The sequence below is a fragment of the Diorhabda carinulata genome, chromosome 4, assembly GCF_026250575.1.
Source record: "Diorhabda carinulata isolate Delta chromosome 4, icDioCari1.1, whole genome shotgun sequence".
Classification (NCBI taxonomy): Eukaryota; Metazoa; Arthropoda; class Insecta; order Coleoptera; family Chrysomelidae; genus Diorhabda; species Diorhabda carinulata.
Genome location: NC_079463.1, coordinates 23,213,968 through 23,241,605, shown reverse-complemented (window position 1 = coordinate 23,241,605; position 27,638 = coordinate 23,213,968). Strand labels below are relative to the sequence as shown.

Genomic DNA, 27,638 nt, shown 5'->3' with positions numbered 1-27,638 from the left:
GTATCATTTCGAATAACATTAAATAAGTTTTTTGATCATGGAAAACTCTAAACTTTTTGGCAGATGATTATATAATTTGAATCTTATTTAGTTAATGAGAAATTATCGAAAATATTTTTAGGAAAATGAGTGAAAACTATACTCCCTAGAATATTCAATTGGAAATTCAAAATTCAAAATAAACAATAAACATTCAAAATAGATGGAAATAAAACATATTAAAAGTATTCACATATCATTTAGAGATCTTCTTGGTGGAATTTTCTTGTATAATGTTCATATCACTTGTAGTTTGAACTGTAAATAAGACCCTAATGATTTATTATTTGCCTATCCAGTCATTTTAGTAAACTGTCCTTCTGGCATACCTGAATTAGCATTATTTGTTACATCATTTGATAATTATTTGATACGACTGTTTACATCAAATTATTTAATTGATTTCTCAGTCTCATTTATCTCAACAATTTATTTCGTTTTTCACAAATAATTTATTTTATTATTATTTTCATGATATATGTTGTGAGAGATTGTGGCAAGTGATAATGAAGGTATTCTCTTTTTAATACTTATTATATATTAAATCGGAGGTATTAAATGGCACGTGAAAATATGAAAAATTTTTATGTCAACTGTCATTTTGAATGTCTATTTACAAAATTTCAAGACACTACAATTCTCTGATGATGTAAACATAAGTATTCGAAAGTTCGGAATGTATATTAAATCAATAGACTTTGGAGATTAATTGCCACAATCCCATAATCTACTGCTATATTTTTATATTTTGTAAAAGAGCGAAGTAGGTCGAACCGTCAAGATTTTATGTTTTTTAAACGATGTTCCATTTTAAGGAGGCCTAAAATCAAGACAATTTATAAACAAAACTGTATATATATATAGTAGTTTTTTATTGGGAACGTGGCAATGAAACACCAAAGTGTACTAACTTCGATATATTTTCCGAGCTTTCGAATACTTATATGTTCACCGTCTGGGAAATAATTCATTGAGATTTGTGGATTTGTGGTGCTTTTAAGTTGTATAAATTATTGTAAAAATTCCTAGGATTCAAAATTCAATATTCAATATGACGTTGATAGAGATATTGATTCATTGCCACGTTCCCAATAAGAAACCGCTCATAATTTAGCTGACAAAGACTTCGTTACAATTCATACATACATATAAAAACCGTCAATTTTCATCTGTTTATGAGATCAAATATCAAGACGATTTATCAAGAAAAAATCGTTGTGGGATTGTGGCAATGAATCACCAGAGCTTACTCTTTTCAATATATATTCCAAGCTTTCGCATAACTATATATTCATTATCAAGCACTGAAATTTTGATCTAAATATAATGTAAACATATAAACATTGTATAGATATGGAAATATGAGTTCGTTGATTTTTGTTACTATTCTTTTATTTTTGGCAATTGAGATCCGTCCAATTAGGTAGCTGTAATATTTACAAAACTTTGTATGGTACAGTTAACAGTTACTGTTAATTACTTTTTATATTGTTATACGACATAACCTTCGCCAATTGCGGTTAATTTCCATATGTTTGCTCATAGCAACTTCTTATATGGTACATTTATCATTTTGGTAAATTAAAAATAAAGAGTTTTATGAGGCACAATGGAAGATATCTTTCACAAGATTTTCAAAATTCTCTTGCCGTGTTAACTATCTAAACGTGTTTGTTTTGATTACCGGAATATTAACTATAAGAGTTTCATTATAATTTTCCATATCTTCAATTTTCATGAAAGGTAACTCGTGCGGTAAACTCCCATTAAATCCATGATGATAATGAAATATTTTTGAATCTCTTCGAGAAATTAAGTGTTTTGAGAAGGCTCCCAACTTCATATCGTTTTATATATAGATTTAACAACTCAGTTATAGTGAGCTGGGTAGTTGATTATTTGTTTTGTTATGTTTAGATGAAGAATCGAATTGTATTAACCAAAATCAGTTGGTTAGTACCGATGGTTACAATAAAAAACATTTCAACAGAATGCATCGATATAGAACGGAAAGTATTGAAAGGATTTTATCGATATAAAACTTTTAATATTGACTACATTTTTTTTTATTAACTGATTGCACCAAATCTGACTAATAATAATAAAAATAAAGTTTTTTTATCACTTTATATAAAATAAAACAACTATTAAAAACACTACGGCCCTTTACCGACTGTTGAGATGCTACCTAACGAAGAAAAGATAGATGAAGCTATGTCTCTGAAAGGCTCACATGTAGAGGTATATCAAAGGTCTTATAGACATGTTAATTTGATAATGAGCAGATAAAAACATTTTTTTTTCATTTTATTCTTAAGTCTCAATGTAGCTGCTATTAATGGCTGTTGAACTAATACATAATAACAGAGCTTATCTAAACTTTGACAGGTCTCAAATCACAGAAGCCTATTAATACCTACAGTAGTGCTACTGTTTCAGTATAGATCGAAAAAATCCAAAAAATTATATTTCTAGTGACCCTCATAACTATCTAAGAAAATTCATATTCTAGATATTAGTATTTTGGAACATATATTTCTTTTGTGTGCTAAGTGATTAGCAATAGAAGTTTTGTATAATAACACAAATAATATCTAGAGATACTTAAATAGATAATACATAATGTGGGGCTAATAAATCGAGCCCATATTAGTAGTAGATGTATTTCAACTATGAAATTAAATGTTCGGTAAAAGTAAATAGTTTATTATCGCATTTGTTTGAATAGTCTAATAATTATATGGTCAGTTAGTGATGTACTCTTTATGAAAACAGGTATATTGAAAAGAAGAATCTTGAGGTTTGTATCAATTTTTACTTCGATTAATTCAATTAACTTTGATAAATTGGTATCTCTTCATTTTTACATTGTTTCAAATCTGTTATAATTTAGCTTCATCTAAAAAGTGAAACTTTTTGTTACACAATTAGTTAAAGATATAGATTGTTATTATGAAAAAATAATAAAGAAAATTTTCGAATTTTCTTCTATGAAATTTGTGTTCCATAAAAGAGAGGGAAAAAATATGAAAATTATCCATATGCATAGTTAAAAATTTACCCAGATAGATTATGATAATAGAGTAAGAGTTAAAAACTTCCAGGTGTCCATCTTTAAAATAAGAAAGCTGAAAATTTTTCTGAATAGTTTCTCTTAATACATATCGATTTGTTTTCAATAAAATTTATCAGGTACTTACTTGTTATAATCCCTAAGAGCGTATAAGTTCTTGCAGATTATAAAAACCCTTGCCGACAATTTTGTTTGATCTACCATAGGCGTAGATACCTCATTTTATAAATTTATTATTTTTATAAATACTTTTAATAGTATGATAACTTATGCGAAAAATTATTCTTTAAAAGGCTATCGAATCATTATAAATTGGACGGTATAATACGCCATTATTTAGACAGGCAATTAATTGAAGTCCTACTTGGAACTTAAGAAAAATTCATTATACTTAGTAAAGCTGCTAAAACTGAATATTAAATTATAAAACGCGAATAGACGAGTAAAATGTACCTATAAGGGAGTTTGGTTTAAACAGGGTACCAGACTGTCACATCTTCATGAAACTAAAATTCAATGTTCACATAGTCGTACGTTGAGATTTACTGATACAATGTGAACTGTAGTTATACAAACTATATTTTATCGTTTATTATCAAATATACTCATTATTAAATGTAACATACACAATAAATATTTATTTATAACTGCTTCTTTACTATCGCTATCGCTACTATAATTTACTGCATTCATTATTAAATCATCAGCTATAATATAAGCTGCTAAAACTGAATATTAAATTATAAAACGCGAATAGACGAGTAAAATGTACCTATAAGGGAGTTTGGTTTAAACAGGGTACCAGACTGTCACATCTTCATGAAACTAAAATTCAATGTTCACATAGTCGTACGTTGAGATTTACTGATACAATGTGAACTGTAGTTATACAAACTATATTTTATCGTTTATTATCAAATATACTCATTATTAAATGTAACATACACAATAAATATTTATTTATAACTGCTTCTTCACTATCGCTATCGCTACTATAATTTTCTGCATTCATTATTAAATCATCAGCTATAATATAAGCTGCTAAAACTGAATATTAAATTATAAAACGTTAAAGACGAGTAAAATGTACCTGCCTGTAGGGGAGTTTGGTTTAAACAGGGTACCACACGTGAACTGAGCCCTTTTTGTACTCCATCTCTTGCAAATAAAACAAAAAAAAATAATTCTGCTGTCATATCTTCATCTTCAAACAGTACTTTTTACTATTGTCAACCCAATCGAAATTTACTACATCGTGACTGTCAAACCATGTTTCATCTAGATAAATTATGTATCTATTAGAACTTCGGTAGTCTTTTATCTCATGCAAATCACGGTTATTGCTATCCGGCTATTTAGTTTCTTATGTTTAAAACCACATGCTGACAGAACTTGACGCAATCTTTCTAAACTGGTTTAATTTTATTCTGGATAATCTGCTACCTTTTGCTGTATAACTTCTCATATCGCAGCCCTGTTCTCTTTAATAAAAACTATAAATAGTATAAAGGTATAAAATCTTGAGCAGATTTGTCAACTAATTTCAGTTTTTCTTTATATGTTTTTCGGTTCTGTGAATGATTCACAGCAACCCCTTTCGTGACCGCTCGATAAATAGAAAATATTTTCACTCTAGTTAATTCAGCAATTCTTATTGGAATTGCATTATCAGATTGCTGTATATTTTCCTTTTTTAAACATTCAAATATATTTAAAATAACTTGCCGTGTTTCTATATCTAAATCTTCATCATTAAATTCTTACCAGACTTTATTCTCACTACACTGTGCACTGTGTTATCTCCATTCGCCCATAGTCTAAAGAACGCCCATATTTCTATTTATTTATAAATTAAATGAATCTCAACAAGCGAAGCCACTGTCTAGCAGGAATATTTCAAAGAAGTTGTGTTCATACGCCTTCCGATAGTCTCGGCCAATAGAAATGCATTTCCAGCAGTGGAAATGATGAGTCCACGTGGACTGACGGTTTGTTAGATGATTCTACGGGGGAGTAAACATTGTTTTTCAATTCTTAATTTGGTAGGAGTGGCGTGCGTTTTTATGAAATATTATTGTTTCTCTTATAACTGTCTTCTGCAATTGATATTGGAAGAGGATATGAGGCCAATGTTTTTCATCGCTAAATAGAATGAGAACGTTTCCTAAAAATTCGATGATCTTTCCAAGCTATTTATACTTACTAATTCCAACAACTTATGCTGGTATAGTATGGAGATTTTCTCATGAGCGACGGCCTTCAAAATATTTGCGCCCTACAACTAAAATTATTAAAATTCAACGTTCACATAGTCGTAAATTGAGTTTGCTGATACAATTTGAATTGTAGTTAAACAAACTATATTTTATCGTTTATTATTAAATATACTTATTATTAAATGTAACATATACAATAAATATTTATTTATAACTGCTTCTTCACCATCGCTATCGCTACTATAATTTTCTGCATTCATTATTAAATCATCACCTATAATATAGGTTTTGCTAGATGTGCCCAAATATTTTCCACATTTGGCGGTAATTCCCACTACATGAAATTTTGTCAACATTATATATTTTTTGTGATAGTACATGTATTTACATTGAAGTATACAAGTCCATTTCAGTATCAACTAATCAGCCACTTTTATATCGAAGCTTACATCCAAGAGAAACTCGATATTGACTTCACCAAAGTATGGTGCTAAGAGACATTATCTAATATAACAACTTATAATGGTCGATAGAATTTACTAAAAACACAAAATCGTGCTAGGCACTAGTATTACTTATAGCCTATCATAAAATCCAGATACTTTTTGATTGATCTAAAGACATTTTGAATCTGCAATTAAATTTTCGAATTGTGACCAATCCACTTAATTTTGGGTGTAGATTATGTTTCTAGTCGTGAAATTACAGTTAACATTTCTTCTTAGTCGTCTTTCACAGATGAACAGCGTTTTCTTTTTCATTAACTTGATTCATGGATTCCCAAGATACACCTCCAATCTAGTTCCTACGCTCATTTTTACTTTGTGGTTAATGGGAAATAATAAAAAATTATTAAGGATGAAAAAGCTACCAGTGCTGCATTAACGTGTAGGAACTGAAAATGTACTCTAGCCTCAAACTAAAAACTATAAATTTCTTTATAAATTAAGGTCGTCGAATCATTTGTTGTAATCAAATTGTTAAGCTTGTAAAGTGTCATTATAACTCTATCGTCCTTACTTGGTACTTTGCAACGATTAAGAATACACTAAAATACACTCTTCACCTATCATTCTTCATGTATGTCTTTTATCACCAACCAGTCATCAATTCCTTGCGTCAACCATCTTGTATACAGTGTCGTCTATGATAGTATCTGTCACCCATTATGTATCTCAACCACCTATGTTATACATTTTATCCATTTTGTGGATATGAGGGATAGAGATAAGGAGTAGTATCTTCTGTGGGAGAAAAGTTGAAAAAGGTCCAGTTGCATATGACCAAAACCACTCAGAATGGATTTAAAAAGATTGAAATCCATCACAAATTATCATTGTATCATTCAACAACTTGTATTGCACGATATAGTATAGTAAATATAACCTAAAAGAAATTTACCCTGATGCTGATGTAGCGCCATCTTTATTTAACGGATTTTGATAGACTTTTTTCATATACCATCTATAATTGGGGGCCATCATGGATCGTTACGTAAATGTAATAATTTCAAATTAAACGGTTTACACTTTTATTATATAGGGTTGTGCTTAATGCGTAATATTATATTTATTAATAATGTTAATAACAACTTTAGTATCCTTGTCTCTTATACATTTGTTCATTTCTCATTTATAAAAAAGGGGAAGTGTTTTATTGATGATTGGAAATATTTTAATTGTTAATTCATTAGTAAATATTTGAAGATTCAACCTTTCAGGTGAAATGTAAACCTTACTGTTTGGTGAAATTACGGTGGTTGTTTATTTAAGTGCCAAATATGATTGTCTGGTATACAGAAGGTACTTATAGTGCATATTATACTAGCAAGTCTAACAAACAATTTTCAGTTAAGTTGAAATAACACAAATATGATTCTCACTGAGTATTGATCTTCCGTTTAAATTTCGAACTGTGATTTGTCTTTACAGGCAGAAGATAACAATGAAAGTTCATCGAAAAATGAGTCAGGTATATGTAGGCAGCTTCATAACTGATGGTCTTGTTAGTGAATAGTGTCGGAAGATGAAAAGATTGACGCGAAAGGATGAACAGGGTCAAGATAACAAAACTTTCGCTATTGTTTAATGACTTGATTTCAACAATAGGTTGGAAAGAATTGAAAGTTCCTCCATCATTACTGAACAGTTGCACTCACTGGGTTCCACATACCACAGAATTCCATATTCATTTTGATAGCTGATAGACATGCCTGAAACGAAACAACAGTCAAAACAATGAACGCGTACAAATCTTCCAAATGCACCCACATAATTGAAACAAACCTTCAACCACCGTTATAGTATCATTCTTTGAGTCAAAAAGCTCCTTCAATAATATTATAAAGTGACTTTCATCTTTTTAAACTGAAGCAGTAACGTGAGCATCAAAGTGAAATATTATAAATCCCCAATTTCTTACGATAATCGAATATTTTTCATATTTATCCGTTTTTTCTCATTATAAGTCATATATTGCTAAATAAAATAGGTCTCGCATGTTATGTGAACGTTTTTAGCTACAATTAAAGGCTTACTAGTTCACCTTTGCTAAATTCTTTTCTATAATCACCGTTCCATGTCGTACGTGTCGGATAATAGCATTTATTAAACATAATTCAGAGGAAATACTTCACCTACACTTCCCGTTAAGTATACGAGGTCTGGCTATTGAATAACAAGACTGCGAGCCTAGAGGGCACCATAAGTGGGTGGGGTAAAAAAACGAGTAGTGCGTTGGGTAACTAGATATCTTGTCTATGCACATCCCAAAACACGTTTCCGTCACTATTATAGTATTTGTGTAGTAGCGGTTTGAAACGAGCAACTTATCAATCACAAATTTCTCGGTAAATTGAAAAAAAGTGCTATAATTTATTGTAAGAGGTACATGGGGAAAATTCTCTATCTCCTGCGCGTGTTTTTGAGTGGTCTAAGCGTTTAATGAGGGCCGAGAGAGTACTGAAGATACCCAGCGCCAAGTCTCCCTATGACTTTTTCCTAAAGGCGCTCACCAAAGAAGACTTCCAGCACTGCTTCGATTAATGAAAAAAGCGTATGAAAATGTATGTAGCGAGGGGAGGGGGGTATATTGAAGGGAAGCGTTCGAATGTAGAATAATTTTTATGATAAAACCCTTTTTGTAACTAGTCTCGTTATTTAATAGCCAGACCTCGTATGAAGGATACGTCGAATGATTAAGAAAAGGAACTTAAGGAACTTTAACTTATCTTATTGGTTTGGTGTGATATTTTGAGTTCAAATTAGACTGTTTGGTTCAATGTTCAATTCATAAATCTCACTAATCACTATTATTGGAAACAATTGTTTGGATTGGATCGTTTTTTTCTGCATAAGATAGTAATCCAAACATTTGCTTAGTTTTGGGATTGTGGCAATTAAAACACCAAAGTGTAATCTTTCCAATATTTATCTCAAGTTTTCCAATACTTTCGTATTTATCATCGACTGTTATAATTAAATACATACAACGTACTATGACCACAATTTCAGTATGTATGATGAATACATACTGAAAGTATTCGAAAAACATGGACGTTAACGTTAAAGAGTACACAAAATTTTATTGTTCCTTTTTATCAATTGTCTCGATCAGTTTATGAACGTGATCGCTAAAGGATTGTGGTAATGAAACACCTAATGTGTATTACACGCTTTCGAATGTAGTCATCATCAGGGAAGTAATTAATCGAGAATTGCGGCATAACAAATTTTCCAGGAAATAAAGAATTGATCTAATTCAAAAAATAACCTTCAGATTAATAATAGACATGGATTTATATGTGGATGTCTATTATTCAATCGTCCAAAACACCAATTGATGATTGGCCAATTAAGATTGCACAAATATATTGCAAGAAATGTCCATACCCGAAGTTACTATACTCCTTCACTTATATCTCACTCTCAACTTCCGTTCGCCTCGCCCGACTACGCTTTCCGCAATTTTCTCGTCACGCATTCATCAGCTTCATCCTCAAGTGAAGCGTGCGCGAAGAAGTTTTACTTCAAAACTTATAATAAAAAAATGGGACTTCTTATACTAGTATTTTGTTCAATGAGCGGGTAATGATGGCTATTAGTAGTGAGGGCGATTTTTGCACCACAAGCGTAGCGATTAGCCACTACTTCAATATAAAAAAAAATAATTTATCTACAACTATCAAGAGAAAGAACAATATACGAGGATTGCTACTTAAGTTTTGAAGTGTGCCGTGAATATGTCAAATATAACTTTGACATAATAAAGTATGATAGTTTCAAAGGTGGACGTACTCAGAATGTGTTATCATACGAGTGCTGTTTAAGTTGTTTACAGATACTTGGTCAAAAAAAAAAATGGGGTTAAATCGCGGGAGATGAATTTTCTATAGCCTCGATGTGGATTCAGCCTACACCTGTATGCCAATAATTTGCTTGAACTTTTGGTGATGAATCACCATCCTAGTCCATCAAGTTTCACTAGTGTTAGGTGTTCAATCGTGGTTACACTTCGCTACAGGATGAATTTCGTGGAGATCGCCCAAAATCGGCTGTTATGCCAAAAAACATCGATGCTGTGCGTAAACTGATGTCACAAGATCGCCATGTGACATACCATGAGATTAGGGCAAACTTGGGTATTAGTTCCAATTGCGTACATTCAAAATTGCATGAGTATTGGTCTCAAGAAGATTTGTTCGCATTGGATACCGCAATGTATGACAATCGCTCAAAAAAGAGCTCGTATCGATTGGTGCAAATGAATGCTGAAAAAATTGCGATGCTTCAAAAAACGTCTCTAAGATCGTTATAGGCTACGAATCATGGATCGGTACGTATGAACCCAAAACTTAACAACAATTAACTGTATGGGTTTTTCTATATGAGCCAATTCCAACTAAATCTGTTCGCGCAGGAAGCACTAAATGGTCGCTTGTTTTTTCGGAATAACTTAACATGTCGCCATCGTTCCGTTAGAGCAACATAGAAAGTAAATTCTGAGTAGTACGCCAGCATTTGTTTGACAGAAATGGTCGAAAAAATCAGGGAAACCAATCGCAGAAGACATTCTTCACCACGACAATGTGAACTTTCTCACATCAATTCAAACAAAAACGTTTTCGAACAGTCAAAACATCGATGGGTCATCCGCCGTATAGGCCTTATTTGGCCCCAATTGATTTCTTTTCATTCCCGCAGATCAAAAATAAGTTGCGAGGTGAACGTTTTTCAACACTTGAAGAAGCAATTGATACGTTGAAGCCACATGTTTTTGGAATGAAAAAAATGCTTCGACAATTGATTCAAACGCATGTAGAAATGTATCGATCTTAATAGAAAATATTTTGGAATACAATAAATCCACATAAAAATTCGTTTCTATTTGTCTATCTGAAAACTTGAACAGCAACCCTGGTATTATTAATTTTTAGTAATTGAAAGTAATATTACAAGAATTATGAAAAGTTACAAGTGGATTTCTTTCACCCATCATATTATAAGAATTCTTTGAATGCAACTTAAAATATTATAAAATGTTTTTGATTGTTTGAAATTTCTATTTACATTATTCTAGCTAAATATGGGAATTCGTCATATGTAATACTTCTATAGGGACAGTTTCTATACGTGGAAGCAAGACGACTAAGCAAGACAGAATGGCAACGATCTTTCTATTCTCCTAGGTTCCAGCTCGGTTCTGCGCATTTTCAAGCATGCGCAGTATACATAAAGTGTCTCGAACGAGAGAGAAACTAAATATTGTCGGCACCGTAACTTAGGGACATTTTATGATGTTTAACGACAACAGAGCGCATACGCAATGGCGATTGGTTGGGGATACGCGGACGGAGTATGAAGGTCTATAGAAATCCTGGATTAGTGATTATTGTAGTCAGTAATTTCAACCGCCGTTAATAACGTGTAAATACAAACGCCTTTCCATCATTTTTTGAGAGAATCGAATGCATATGAAAATAAATTGCGAATAGATTAGAATACGTTTTAAACATTACAATCAAATTTCAATGTTCAATTATGTAGCCAATTATGTAGTAAATAGGATAATCCGATAAAAAATCTATTACTTTGTTGACTAATAACACAATATTCGTCATCACTATTCGTGTTATATTATTATAATTGTTTTATACGTCTGCTTTTTAAATCTTATCAAATTCACCCATAACGGGGTGAACCATAAGCTTTTGCACTTTTGTAACCGATCTAAGGAAAGAATCGCGCTGAGAGAGGAATCGGAGGAATGGATCGCTCCAAGGAAGAACAGCGCGAATTTTGTGTAAAACAATTTCCATTATTCGTCGTCTATTTCGATCACATTAGCAATTTTACTATATTAATCAGTAATCCTAATTCGTATCGTCCCTTTTGTCAGGACATTTGAGAAGATAACTGTTGATTTGTATAAAATATGAGAAAATTCTGTTGATTCTTTAGACCAGTGGTCGCCAAACTTTTAAGTTAATGCGACATCCTAACATTTTGAGCTACCTAGGAATATTGGCCCAGAGAAAAAACACAAAATGGAATTTAAACCGGTTTATTACAAACGAACATTTATTTCTAATATTAATTAAAATATACAGATCACAAAAATTATCGCATCACTGGTATTTTAGAATATTTTTAATACTTATTTTTAGATATTTCTGGTTTCTTATCATGAGCAAAGAAATATCACAATTCCTTACAAATTTTTTGGGAAGCAAAAATACCCGAGTAAATCATTTCTGTCTTGGAGAATGCATTGAGATCGAGAACTTTCTAAGCAAATTGTATTATTGTATAGTGAAAATTTAAATTTATTTTGTTAATAATGGATGTGCCTCGACGTTTAACAAGACATGTGACAAATGAAACACCATATCCAGAGTTGTTATTCGCTACCAAGAAACAGGGCAGCTAACCAGAAGACCCGGACAAGGCCGCGGAAGTGTAACTTCGGTAGTAGATGATCGTTATTTGAGGTTAACGGCGTTAAGAATTACGCATACCAATGCTCGAAGGCTGCAAACAGATTTGTTGGCTGCTCGTAATATCCGAATAAGCCTAAAAATAGCCAACTGAGCTGTATCAACTATATCAGTTGATTCGTAAAGTTGTAAGGAAAAATAACTACAGCAATCAAAAGTTTTAATCTGTGAAACTAAATCAGAACTCATAGCTTCAACTCTTCACATCATTATATTACCAGAAAGCTGAACAGTTTTAATGAACTCATCATCTTCGTACGGTTTCTTATGATGAGCGATGACCTTGGAAACCCGGAATGACGCCTCGGTGGCTGCCTTGTTCTTGTTCATTGTTTTAAAAAAAGTTTATTGTTGTGCATTTAGCTACCTCTCCTCGGAGTTGAATTCAGCGGATAATCTTTTTCAATTCCATTGTAAACTCTCTTGAAATGACGCTCAACATTTCTTACTTTCCTATAGAGACAATCACATTACAAAGTAAACATTTATCACATTTATCTTTAACTTGCGTAAAAAAGTAATCAGTTTCCCACTCTTCATTATAGTGATATGTTTTCTGCTTTTTGCTTATACTAGCCATAGTAAAAACAAACAAGGAAAGAGCTTAAACGTGTACACGTGTGAACAGTCTGCGAAACAAAAACAGCAATGACTAATCGGCTGCAGCGCTCCCAGACACTCAGTGTTGCCAACGAAAATATAGAAAAGCAGAGCGGCATACTTTTGTTATTCTATTTAAAAAAAAAATACAGATCCTGATCTTTACTAAATATCTACAAAAATTGAAGGTCCTGTTTCAATCAATGTTTTCATAGCTAGATTCACGTTCAGCTGCTTTTTTATTTGAAATTAACCGTGTGGCTAACATTTACAAATCGTAAGAATGGAATATGTATTATGAAAAGAATGAAAACTAAAATCAATATCAATTATTGCAAATGTTGAGAAAAATCATGTAATTATCCGTTTCAATAACATCCTATTCGTAAAAAGTTTATTGCAGAGTAGTACGATAAGTTATTTATTATTTTGTAGATGCAATGTAGCTTTTGCCGGCTTTTTGAGGTAAGTGTCGAATGTGTTTTTGCATGATAATTAGACTAGATCAAATTTAAAAGATTACATACATACTAGTATCTTTTCAATGGTTACCTGAATTATTCTTCACTATCTTTCTTTATAACTGATATATGGAAATTTGAGTTAATAGGTCGTATAATCCGAAGATTCGGTTGATATGTCCCGTACACGTTGAAGAAGTTTCTTATTTGTTCATATCAATTGATGTTGCCGTTTACATCGAAGAAATCGACTTTATTAGCACTAGTTGAAACAAGCGACGAATATATATCCACATCTTCAGTTGTGGATACCGTTTCGATATATTCTTAGCTTAGTTTGAGCAAAGGTGAAAGGAGAAGGAGCAAACTCTGAAATGTTTGAGTGTAATGTTATGGTATAGAATGTCATTGTCCATGTCTTGACGTTATCTTCAGTTTTTATCAAGGGCAGTATTAATGCACAACGATACATTCAAAGATAATGAAACACATGAAAATCAACAAGATACCGCTCGGCCACATTTAGCTGGTGAAACCTTCGACTACTTCGAGTAGATTAAAATTAGGTGGAGCATAAGGAATTATAGATCTGCAACCGTACCATTATTAAAGATAGTCGAAACTATCTCATCCTCACTCAATTGGATTGTAATTTATCATGTACATCAATCTTCTTAGTATATTTTCCAAATATTTGCAATAATAAAATAATTTTCACTGTATGCTCGGATTCGTTTGTTACTATTATAGTATGACTAATGAAAGTCCAGTATCTTCTATTTGAAATATTTCCTTCCGACTTCAAATCAGTAAGTATAGGTTCAGTTTTTCAAAAATAACATTGCTAGAAGTGTAAAAGAAAATGAATGAATATGTTGTATGTTATGCCAGTGAAAAAAAAATAGAGAAAGTCAGGAAGCGTGTATAAAACTAATTATCATAAGAAGACGAAGAATGTGGAACTGAGAGAAAAAATATTGTCAACATTATAAATTTGAAATATTGTATAAGGTCATTGGCAAATAGCTTAAATTTGTAAATAACATCAGTTCAACAACTCGAATTTTCGATGTGGAGCAATTATTTAAATTTTATTATGATACAATATGTGAAAGAGATATTGCTTGTGTCTTGGAACACATTACTTTGTCAATATTTCTGGTTGAAAAATCGGAACGTAACTAAACATTTCCGATTCTTCAAATACTTCTTGATAATTTTGGCCACCAGGCCACCATAAAAAAATCCTACTGCGCTTCCAATATGTGAAGATATAACCGTTGACCTTTTATCAGGAGAAATTTTTTACGATGACAATCAACCTTCTTGTATTTTGTTATTGTCTTGCCAAATTTTAGAGACGATTCAAATTTTTCACCAAACTCATTCAAATAATTTATTTGGTTTCCTTTTTGGTGGATATCTAATAATATCAAATTTTCGTCAAAAAGTAATTGTGTTTTTGTGTTGTAGAAACATAATTTACCTATTACTTGCCCTTGCTTAATTCCTTCAGAAATATATTGGAACGTTATTCGTTTCTCCAAAAATTGTTCAAATTTCTCCTGAAGAATCTAAAACTTAATATTCTGTGTAGGTTATCGTATATTCTGTACCATCACGTGTTCTTTGTTTTCTGTCATTCTGAAATATTATCACATCTGTGATAATCTGCTGAGGTCATTCCACCTTAAGAAGAAGAATCACATCTGTCATAACCAAAATGTATTACGTACTGTCACGTGTTTATCATATTGTTTATCCCAGTAAGTGGAAGTATTGCCTACTAAGAGAGACAGGGATTGTCGTCTTTCTCACTTATTCAGTCTCGATTCGTTGTGCGCAAGCGTTGCAACTGTATTAGGGAAAAGAGGTGGGGAAAGATCCATCAGCAGAAAACTTATAACACGGCTATAGTAACCATTTCATTTGTTCTTCCAATATCAATTGCCGAGAATTTTGTTTGATCTATCTAGCATAGGCGTAGTATATAAACTATAAATTGTCCTACGTATAAACTCTTGAGTAGCTTGGTCAACTGATTTCAGTTTTTCTTTACATGTTTTTCGGTTCTTTGAATGATCCACAGCAATGGAAAATTCATTTACTGTAGTTAATTCAGCAATTCTTATTATGATTGCATTCAGATTGCTGAATATTTTCCTTTTTCAAACATTCGAATATATTTAAAACAGCTAACTGTCTTTATTTCCACTACACTATGCAATTTCATCATCTTCATTGCCCGTGGTCTAAAGAATGCCATATTTCTATTCATTTAAAGAAATTTATGAATTTAATAAATCTCACCTAGTGACGCCACTGCTTATCGCAGACTGCCTACCGGGAATATTTCAAAGAAATTTTGTTCATATGCCTTCCGACAGCTTTGGCCAATAGAAATGCTTTTATGTTTAAGATTTCATAGTTTCATTGGTAAACAGTGGAGATGATGAGTCAACGTGCACTGACGGTTTATTAAATGCCTACCAAATTTTATATGGGGAGTAAACACTTTTCATTTCTTAATTTGGTATGAGTGCCGTGCGTATTTATGAAATATCGCATAACTGTCTTCTGCATCTCATATTGGAAGAACTATAAGAATATTAAAGTATTGAATATATAATGATACCATCTACCTACAATTCTTCTGTAACGTGTGTCAGGTGTGAATCATATATCACTAAATATTTTACTAGCTTAGAACATTTTGTCTTTTATATAAAACTATTTCATTTTCAGTGTCTCTAAATTGTCATTTGATATTCGTCGTATGTACCAGTGCAATTTTTTAATAGAATATTCATTCAAATAACATCATATAAAATGAAATTTCAAACATTCTTTTCTTTGGATACGTCACATTAAATACATTGTTTAGGCTAAACCAACAATCACTATTACAATGTCTAGCGCGCGTTTTGATAACCAAGTTTTCGTCTTCAGAGACAATCCAATCAATCAGCATCAGAAGGCATCGCAAATCCAAAATCTTTATTCATAATGTCAATCTTTTTTCTGAAAAAAGTTTGAGAAGAAATTTGTACAAGAATCGAAAGAAATTGTTTTGGACTTTAGTTTCAATTTCTGCAATTATAGATTATATAGTTAAATGAGAAATTGTTGAATATGGTTTGCTGAAGGACTTTATATCTTTTTGTCGAATTGATTTTATGGCGATGAGTGAATCGAAACAGATTGCGTAGCTCTGTAATTTTATAGTAGATTACCAGTAGATTCGGTTTTAATGTTGTTTTATTAAAATTTTCTGTGGCGTTGCGGCTTTATAGCCATTATTAGAATCAATTATTTCTCTATTTCTCAAACTATTCCACCTCACTGATCTCTCCATTCATATGGATGGCATAAATTTTAAAAATAGTGAGCAAACTACAGCTTATACCATTATTTGTACGAAGAAGTGCCTAGACGGCAGGTATTCTCTGAACTTTTTAATATAATGTATAGATAGTGATGACAAACTTTATTCATTTCTCAATAGATCTCATACTGTTAAAGAAAAAATCAATTGTAATGAAATGTATTGTTTTCTTTTTATTATATACCCCAAGATTAAATTCCTAAATTTGGATAAATGAAAGATTTTTGTCGTCACAAACATACGGGTTTTCATAAAGAAAACCGCATTCTCTATCATGAATATTCAGTTTTAACCTTGTGTCTGGGGTTCTAAACGTTCAAGGTAAATCATAACAATTAAACGCCGAAAATTCTTAGAATAAAACTCATATGGAGAAAGTCACGGAACATCCGGTGAAAATGCGAAGAACGGTTGCGTGCGTATGTGGCATTTTCCGATTTTCCCAGTATGTACAAAAACATCTATGCTTTAAGAAGCTTTTCTGGCTGTTCTTCTACGCTCTCTCAGAAAACTTTCTAATGAGGGTGGAAAAACAGAGGTGCAATCAGGAGAATTAGAACGAAGGGCAGATTTCTTATATCGTATTAAGTTGTTCTAGCAATTAACAAATTAATTTTAGCATAAATTTCAAATAGTCTCACATTTATTAGCATTGTCAATCAACTCTAAATTGGAAAGAATATTTGATCTAACATAAATTGGTTGATAAATTGTTTTTCGTTTCGTTTTGATCTGGTCATTTTCAAATATTCTAACAGTGTGACTTTCTGACACCGAGTAGCTTTCAAAGTGTTTCATCATTTACTTTTAGATATATAATAATTTTTTTTCCGAAGACTTCATCCAATCTATTATATTCATTCAAAATTCAACTGTACACTGAAGAAGCGTACATTTTGCCTGCGTAAATCAGTAAATAAAAGTCTACTTAATGCCTCCACAGTTAACTGAAGTTCAGAAACTGCCATTATTGCCAAAATGGGGGAAGGATTGTCTTTTAGAAGACTGGTAACTCATCTAGGTCTTAATACCAGAGTGGAGAAGCGATTGGTATCAGACTGGACTTCGCGCTGAAAGATTGAGCATGGAGAAAGATTAATTTCAAATAAGGCACAAGATGTTGCATTGAATAATTTTTTAACAGAACATCACTCTGAATCGGCAATGTTTGACAAATTTTCAGTAGATGTTTGTGCTTGGATGAGTATCAATGGGACTGGCGTTTGTTGGAGAATAGATGCAAGGTTCAACTCTGAAGTTTATCTCAATATTCTGACAATATGATGTTGTCATCGGTAAATCAAACTTATAATAAGAACGATTTCATAGATAGTGCTCTAATTAATTACTAAAAATTTTGTTCTGTTCTTCAATTATTTATATTCCAATTTGTTAAACATTTATACTGTTATCTAGTGTTTTATCATCATTATAAGAATTACTTCTATTATTCATTTCCAAGTTTTATTATGGATAACTGACTCACTCATGACGCGGCTAGAGTCTTCACTGAAATCAGATCGCAAACAACTGGATTCGCTGATATAGTATGAACCGTTCCAATGTTTTTATTCTTTAGTTATAACATTGGAAGACCCCATTGGTTTACCTTCTTAGATTCATTGTAGATCACTATAAGCACTTTCTTAATGTCAAAGAAACACAGTTTTTGACAAGGTTTTCACAGCAACCCAAGCTCTTCTAAGTGGATTCAGAAAGATGCAGTGAAAACAGTATTTGTTATTATAGATACAACGGCAGAAAAAGATTTTTTATTATTAGTTAGTGATGGACTTATTGCTCTTAAATAGTCTTCAGAAGAAAAAAAGATACTCCGCTGTTATTATCAAGCATATCATCTAACTAACAAATGGGTTTGAATGGTAAGGATTTACTTGAGTCGGCTGAACTGAAAGGGTTGATATAATGATATATTAAATACTCATCCAATATTGTTAAACATGACAATAAATGTCGAGTAAATTTAATTTAATTAAAAAATTGCAAGATTTTTACGCTGTTTTAATAAACAGAAGTGTACATTCGGATTTAGTAGGTCCAAGTATTTGTGTGTTTGGAATCGACACAATAATCAAACACTATTATTTTGAGTTATTTATCAGAAAATACGTAACTAGATATCGAAATAAAATGACAAATATCGTAGAAAAAATTTAATTAATTACTTTTTCAATTGAAATATGTATACATAAATTCTCTGCGCCAAACTTGATATGTAGAACAATGAAAACATTGCAAGTATGCAAGTCTTTTGGTACGCATCATCTAGCTTAAGAGCAAAGTGAATTGAAGCTACGCCATTCTTTACCAGAACCCAAATTCTTTCTATTGGATTCAATTCCGCATGGTAAAATGGCAATTGCAGTGTTAGCATATCTTGTGTGTGTTTATTTATTCATATTAAACTATAAAATTCTGTTTTAGTATCAACCACCTTATAAAATATGTTTCTTTCTATTTGTCACTTCCACGAAAAATTTGTTATAGGATCTACTAAAGTATTTTGACAAGAGGCATAATCTAATATCAAAACGTATTTTTTGAGCAAGTTGGTGATTAAATTTACCATAGTTTTTGAATTCATTTGTTTGTGGTGGTTGGATGATATAAATATCAATTTCACTTTAAATTACTGGTGATTTATATTTCAATATTTTCCATTGTCCCATAATTTGGTTATGTGAGCTGTGAATCTTGGTTTCGTCGCAATATACTATCATTCTTTAGTCTTCTATGTATCTTTCAACATTCCTAAGTATTCCAATTAAACTTTTCATGTCATATGCACTTTTAAACTGATTTCTTAATGAATTTATTCTGAAAAATTAAATCCTGCTTACTCTCCAATGGCTTGGAATATTGTCTCTATCATCATCATCATTATCATCAAGCCTTTCAATCTTTTGGATTATGTGTATCGCTTTTTTGAGGTGGTTTACTCCTCGGTTTTTATATTTGTTCTCTTCATAGTTTATCGTTTGTCTTGGCTGCTTTTGTTATTATCTTCCATTCCTTTCGATTCTGGCATTTTGCCCTTTATATACAGTGCTCTTAACTCCAAGTCTTTCTCGGCCTGCATTTTCTCCTTGGTCACAATAGAGTCTATTGCGTTATTCTTTTGATCATTTCAGTTGGTTTTCTTCTCATTATATACCCAGCACAATATATTTTCCCTCTCCAGCTCTTTCTCTATTTCTCCGTAATCTTTGCTCTCCTTTCTCCCTCCTGTTATGGGTGGACCTGTTATAGTTCTCATGATATTTCTCTCAGTACCTTTCAAGTTCTTCTTCTTCTCTTTTGTTCATTACGGTTATTTCTTGTGTTTCATGATTGTACTTGTTAGTTTTCAGTTGGTTCGCTCTCTCTTCTGGTTTCCCCCCATTGTCTCCATAGTTAGACTAATTTTATGAAGTGCAATAGGCTTGGCTAATAATCTGCTTCAGCGCGTTGACAACTACTCAATACGTCGTAGTTACCCTTTCTTTAAAACCCTTTCTAACCATTTTATAAATTTGTGCACATTCTGAATTATTTCCGACCTTGGCCATAAAATTACTATTAGAGAACTACTTGAGATTGTCTGTAAACTGGGGACAACATAGATATAAAAATAGATAAATATCTCTTCATATTAAAATAATAAATCACTAATTTATCGGGTGACAGAAATATTTGCGTTTCAACAAACGTAACTAAACAGTTCGAGATTCGTGAAAATTAAGATTAAATTTCATTAGGGACACTCAAACAACGTCATTATCTTTACATAAGCCCATGAAAAATTAATTACATAGATACTGGAATTTTCACTTTACTTAGACTCTCTTGCGATTCAATTGTGAATGATGATGTTTTTGTAATGATCAATAACGTTTACTATAAACAAAGAATCGTGCTCGGCGCCGATGTTATTCGTAGTCAATCACAAAATGAACCACTAAGTTCTTATCAACAAACGGAGTCACACTCATACACATACATACTACTATTTTGCTCTACTTTTTAAGACAGCTTGACATTCTGCAAGAAAACGTGCAAGAAATTGCATTTAATTTTTTCAAAGTCAAAATGCTTCATAGATTAATATTTGACATCGTTTGACAAGTCTCTTACGTTAAATTTTATTTAATATTTTGTGACCAGTTTAAACCAATTTAAAAATAACAAAGCTAAGTGAAACGAATTAAGTAGACTGTTTAGCTTTATCTGCACACGCTTGCATTGCATTGAACTGCACGTATTTTCCCACAATTTCATTAAATGTTGAACCTTAGTTTTATTTAGGATTGAATCACAGATTTTTTTCATAAAAAATAATGTGACATTTGGCGAAAATTATCCGTTTGAGGTACTCCAAAACATGTGATTTGAACACTTCTTCAGGTGTAGGAAAACGTTAACTTGGCAATTGATTTTTGATCTGCCGAAATAATAAGAAATCATTGGCTGCCAACTCAATAATGCTGATAAAAATAAGTATGAAAAAAACCTTCGTGGTTTTTAAAAAGACCAAATAATGTGTGGAACTGTCCACATGTAAGTCTCTTTGCGTTAACTGGATGAATACCATATTTTATTTACCTCCCCGTTTCCCGTATATACCCGGAAACAATTCTTTATCCTCCATGGATTGATCTGTTCTGAAGTAGAAAGAAGCGTTGCCATATGCAAAGGATTTACAACACAGCGACCTGATCGCAACCAACGTTCGTTGGCTGTACACTAACGGTCACTGATGAAGTGATGAGGTAATGAATTAATGATAAAATGAAATCCAACCCTCACCGCATTTATAGTGAAAATAGTTGGGCTGCAAACTAAACGGAATGAATCACCCACATTTTCTGAAAAACTAAGAAATTCAGTCATGTCCCCACAATTCCTTCAAATATGCAATAAATTCACGAAATTTCAAAATATGCATGCAATTTGCATTTAGAGAATAGAATTTAGTATTTAAAGGTCATGCAGAGCTCTTTTCATAAATGCTTATTTTTGCTTGGATTTCATATTTTCTGACTACTTCACAATCATTCTCTTCTCATTATTGCTTCACAAGATTTGAAAATAAATAAATAATTTTTTGTAGTAAATAAACAAAATTTACTTCAATACAACAAGCCATGCGATTTTTAAAACCTTGCAATACATTTTGCAACATCCCTGACTGTTCAATTCTTATCTCTGTGGTGATCCTATCTTTTAATTCCTGAATATTGACAGATTTTGTTCTAAAAACGATGTTTTTGTAGTGACCCCACTGGAAATAATCTAAAGGATCCATGTCGGGTGATCGCGGAGCCATTCGATAAAACCACGGCTTCCAATCCAGCTTCTGGGAAACACATAATTTAGGTATTCTCTCACCACACACGCTTAGTGAGGTGGAGCACCATCTTGTTGTAGCCAAATATTGTCGTTTGGGATATTATTATTGTCTGAGAATTTCTAATAATAACTGGGTGGATATTGGATGTAGGATTCACGCACTTAACGAGGATTGTTACGTGATCAGTATCTAAAATTATGCCGATTTACGTTTCCATCAATACAAAAAGTGATCTCATCGCAAAACATAACATTACTTAACATATGTCAATCGTGTTGATTGTAACATTTTTCCATAATTATGTCTGCAAAATATTCACGTTTATCAAAATCGTCATCCGACAACTCTTGAAGCCCATGTTACTTAGGATGGAATTTCTTATCACGTAAAATTTTTTTAACGGATTTTTGCGAAATATCAAATCAAGTTTTCTGTATATTTTTCTAGCACTCAAGTGTGGATCGTCTTATAACAGGACAGAAACATCTAAAGATTTGTTTTCAGTTGATGCAGCTTTTCTGCGCCCTGATTTGGATAAATCTTTTCACTAATTTACTGACAGTAGATATTGTTAGAGGATTTCGGTTAGGATATAAATTATTAAGGATATTAAACGTTTCTTGTTGACTTCTACGTCTATCAACATATCCTCATATCATTAAATTATCAATATAGGTATTTCGAAAAGCGAAAAATATACAAGGAGATCCATTCGAAATAACATTCATCACTTTTCCGTAAAAAGGGGAGATCTGACAACAATGTTGCTCACACAAAAATTCATTAAAATCGTACAAGCCTTTTTCCGAGATAATTGAGCCTTTCCATACATAAAACTCACTCTGTATACCCGTTTGGATAGAAATTATTTTATAATTTTTTCTCCATTTGTACAGTTGGTTCACAATACAATAAGTACAATTATTAACATTTTACGGTCTAATCCGAAACCACAATTATCGTGAGAAATCCATACAAGTTTTATGAATATATCGAATACTTTTGCATCATTATAAATAAGAAATATACATCGAAGAAAACTTTACGGTTTTATAGATTTCTGTGAAGCATGAAAATTAGACTTAAAGTGTGATATCATGTTTGACAATTCTTGAGAACTTCTATATAAAAAATTTACATTACATGCAGACCAAGTATAATACCATAACAGCTTTTTCAACTATAATATTACAGTAGTTTACATCACGGAGATGTAGAAAGTACCTGAAATACCCACAAATCTTTAGCAAGTTTGATTATTCTACCATTCAATTAAAATCAACTCCACTATTTATTATTATTCATAATTATGACTATTACAATAGTGGGAGGGAATTATTATGATATTTAAAAATTTTATTGGGTTGATCAAATGAATCTTTAAGAATTAAAACAGAAAACTTCATCCAGAAATTTCTATATGGATTCTACTTAGTACTTTCTCAAAAATACAGGGTGTTTCCAAACTTTTGCATGCGAGTTATATCACTGCATTGAGCGAAAAAAATCGATTAAAAATCACCAAACAATCACATGTCTATAACGCATAGATTAATCCAATCAAAGCTTGTGGAACGTTTAAGTTCCTCCCTATCGAGCGAGCCATAAAAGTATTAGCTGTTGCCTCATTTTTGAACTTTGTGTTATAGACATGTGATTGTTTGGTGATTTTTAATCGATTTTTTTCGCTTAATGGAGTGATGTAACTCGCATGCGAACGTTTTGAAACACCCGATATAGCTTTAACGTCATCAGATGAATAGAAATTAGTGCGCTCCGGAAATCTTGATTGATATTCAGTTGTATCACGTCCTCCAATCCAATGTCCCACCATTATTTCACAATATATATTGTTACAATGTAATCAAAAGTCTAAATGGCGTTCAGCTGTAACCTTTTCACTCAAAAAGCTCCTTGCAAGTAATTGACATTTCAAGAACGGAGGAACTTGTGTAGCCGTGTAGCCAAGTCTACTGTTGCATTGTAAATAAAATACATACATTTATCTTACACAAAAAATACCGGGAGGTCTGTCGAACATTTAGTTTTATATTATTCCAGCAAGAACATAGTGCGAAAACAATACGAAAATTGTTTTCAGTTTAAAAAAATGCTTTGATTGATCAACCCATCTGCGTCCAAAATATAAAGATCTTATTTAGAATTTTACCTCAAAGTGTTATATTATAGTTCTTACAATATCAATTGCAAAAGACAGTTATGCGAGGAACAATGAATATTTCATAAATACGCACGGCACTCATACCAAATTAAGAAAGGAAAAATAATGTTTATTGTATAATGTAAATTCAATAAACATCTAACAAACCGTCAGTCTACGTGGACTCATCTATTTACCAATGAAAATATCGAATCGTAAACATAAATGTATTTCTATTGGCCTAAGCTATCTGAAGGCGTACGTACACAATTTCTTTGAAATATTCCTGCCAAAAAGTCTACGATAATCATTGGCATGGCTTGGTGAGATTAATTTAATTAATAAATTTCTTTAAATAAATAGAAATATGGTGTTCTTTAGACCATTGGCGAATGAAGACAATGGAATTGCACAGTGTAGGGAGAATAAATAACAAGACGTTGAAATAAATAAATTTTCCAGTTATCGAGCAGTCACAGGTTGCTGTGAATCATTTACAAAACCGAAAAACATGTAAAGAAAAACTCTTCTCATTCTCCTATTGCATATTTAACCTTATAGGCTAAATATGAGCAAACGTAAAGCAACAGACCGCCAAGAGCTTTGGAAAAACTGTGTTGAACATGTTATCAAAAGAGAAGATGAATATGTGGTATCACCCTCTTTATAACCCTTCAAAATTCAATTAAATTATGACTCTAGTTCAGACGATTCTGACTACCATTATTATTCATGAAGATACTTTTGATTTGAAATGTTTTTTCTTTTGCAAAGAATTCATTATCCTTCATGATTTTCCTTTGAAATTTCGTTTTCCAGAAAAAAAAGAATGGGGTTCAAAAAGGGCTCAGTTCACGTCTGGTACCCTGTTTAAACCAAACTCCCTTACGGGCAGGTACATTCTACTCGTCTATTTACGTTTTATAATTTAATATTCAGTTGTAGCAAGTTAACGAGGTATAATATTGATTTTTTTTAAGTTCCAAGTACGTGAATCAAACAAAATTGTCGGTAAGGGTTTTCATATTCTGCAATTGATATTGGAAGTACTATAAATGATCAAGTATACTTACTTTACCGGCTAATATCGGAACCGACCAGTCAACGTATAGCGGTATTGAGACATTTGACACTTCACGACACTTCAATCCAATGAAGCTACACAAGATGTTAAAAAAAAATAAGTTGAATAGAGCTAAAATTTGATTGGCAAAACCTAACATAGGTATCAAATTCGTCAAACGTAAAATCAAATCAGGTGTTTCAACGTTTCTATTTCTCAATTACTGGTTGAACAGTGATGATTTTATTCCACGATTCCGTATATTTTTTTCGTTTATTATTATTACCCCTATAATATGAAAAATTCAGAACTTTTGTTTATCAAAATCACTACTAGTGCCTATACTTAGTAGAGTTATTTAATAAAAGAGTTATTAACATAACTTATTGTTGCAGGAATTCAAAATTTAGGAAAAAAACGGAAATGACCATAGTATAACACCGCTAATCAAAGAGCCTACGAACGGAGTAAAAGAAATGACCGCACCTGAGTATTTTCTTCGATGGAATGACCATCAAAGCTTTTTAGTGGCGGCTTTCGAAGCACTATTACAAACTGAAACTTTGGTAGATGTAACTTTAGTATGTGATGGATTGTCAACTAGAGCTCACAAAGTAGTATTGGGTGCTTGCTCGCCATTATTCCAACAACTTTTCACCGAGAATCCTTGTAAACATCCAATTATCGTTTTCAAAGATTTCACCAATTGGGAAATAAAGGCGATCATCGAATTTATGTATAGAGGAGAGATATGCGTGAGGCAAGAACAGTTGCCGTGTTTGATAAAAGCTGCCGAGAATCTTCAGGTACAAGGATTAACTCCACAAAATCAATTAAATAAGAAGAGTAAATTTTTCATTAATCAAACACCAACGCCTGCTACGTCTCCAAATGAAGATTTTGATACTATTTATCTTCACACCGGAAGGTAAGTTGGAAATGTCTTCAACTTTGTATAGTTTTCATTCCAAATATGCTACATGTTTCAGCAACTCTGGTATATAGGTGGTCTTATAGGTATAAGTAATTGTTCTTGTATGCATTTGACCAGATTTTCATTTAAACAAATGCGATATCACAATAGTTTGGAATGAAATGTATGAATTAATCACTCCAATTAGTTATAAATAATTATGCAAATTAGTTACAAATATTGACGCGATTTAGTTTTTTAGTATTAGCAAATTTCATTTTTATCTTGTACAGGTACAAACAGGATATATTGAAAAATTCTTAGCCTACTATAGAACCAAACAAAATTTCGATGTCAAAATATTTTATTACTCAACATATTCTTTTCTTAATTGGATACATTTATTACAGCGAACCTGCAATGTCTCTAGACTTTTCAAAAAAAAAGTTTCTTCCTGCTCCGCAAACCAGACCTCCACAGCTTTTATTACCTCCTCGTTGGAAGAAAATTTACGACCTCTTAAACTTTTTTTCAGTTGAGGAAAGAGATGATAGTCGGACGGAGCCAAATCTGGTGAATAAGGAGGGTTTTCTATTAATTCAAACCCTAAATCACGAATTTTTTGCATGGCAACATGAGATTTGTGTGCAAGAGCGTTGTCTTGCAAAAACAAAACACCTTTGGTTAGCTTTCCGCGTCTTTTCTCTTTAATTTTTTCCCGTAGAGTGGTCAGTATTGTCGAATAGTAATCTCCAGTTATTGTTCTACCCTTAGCCAAAAAAATCAATCATGATTACTCCATGGCAATCCCAACAAACCGAAGCAAGAACTTTTCCAGCAGGTTTTTGGACACGAAACTTCTTAGGTTTTGGAGAACCAGAGTGTCGCCATTCCTTCGATTGTTGCTTTGTTTCTGGATCGTAGATATGTACCCAAGTCTCATCCATAGTAACAATTCGGTTTAAGAAGTCTACATCGTGTTCAAATCGAGCACAGATCGAACGCGATGCTTCTACCATTACACGCTTCTGGTCAACATTCATACATTTGGGGATCCATTTTGCAGTCATGTCCAAATTGACGTGAACTATATGATGAACCTGGACCTCATGAACTACCAATGGAACTACTTGAGCTGTTTGAGGAAGACCAATTACAAATACTGAAAAATCTTTTCAATACTATGGCACTATCCCATCAGATTGGCGAACATCCACTTTAATAACAATCCTCAAGGAAACAAATGCCCGAAAATGCGAATATCGGACTAATGAGTTACACACTCAAGACATTCTTGAAAGTTATACACAATAGAATTTATCGAAAACTGGAGGACGGTATGAGTGACACTCAATTTGGTTTTAGAAGTAAACTTTGTACTCG

The 27,638-nt window shown here is 32.2% G+C and overlaps 1 protein-coding gene across 4 annotated transcripts in view; it reads left to right on the top strand.

The window, feature by feature from the left end:
- LOC130892636 (protein jim lovell-like) overlaps nt 1–27,638 on the top strand; it is a 319,386-nt gene that overhangs the window by 259,477 nt on the left and 32,271 nt on the right. For 2 of the 4 annotated variants that reach the window (XM_057798145.1, XM_057798146.1), the window contains one exon: nt 25,738–26,270. In XM_057798145.1, the coding sequence (XP_057654128.1) occupies nt 25,819–26,270 (452 nt within the window). In that variant the 5' untranslated portion in view covers nt 25,738–25,818. Of the gene's footprint in view, nt 1–13,315; nt 13,388–25,737; nt 26,271–27,638 lie in introns of those variants that run through there. The other 2 variants (XM_057798147.1, XM_057798148.1) reach the window with 2 other exon arrangements.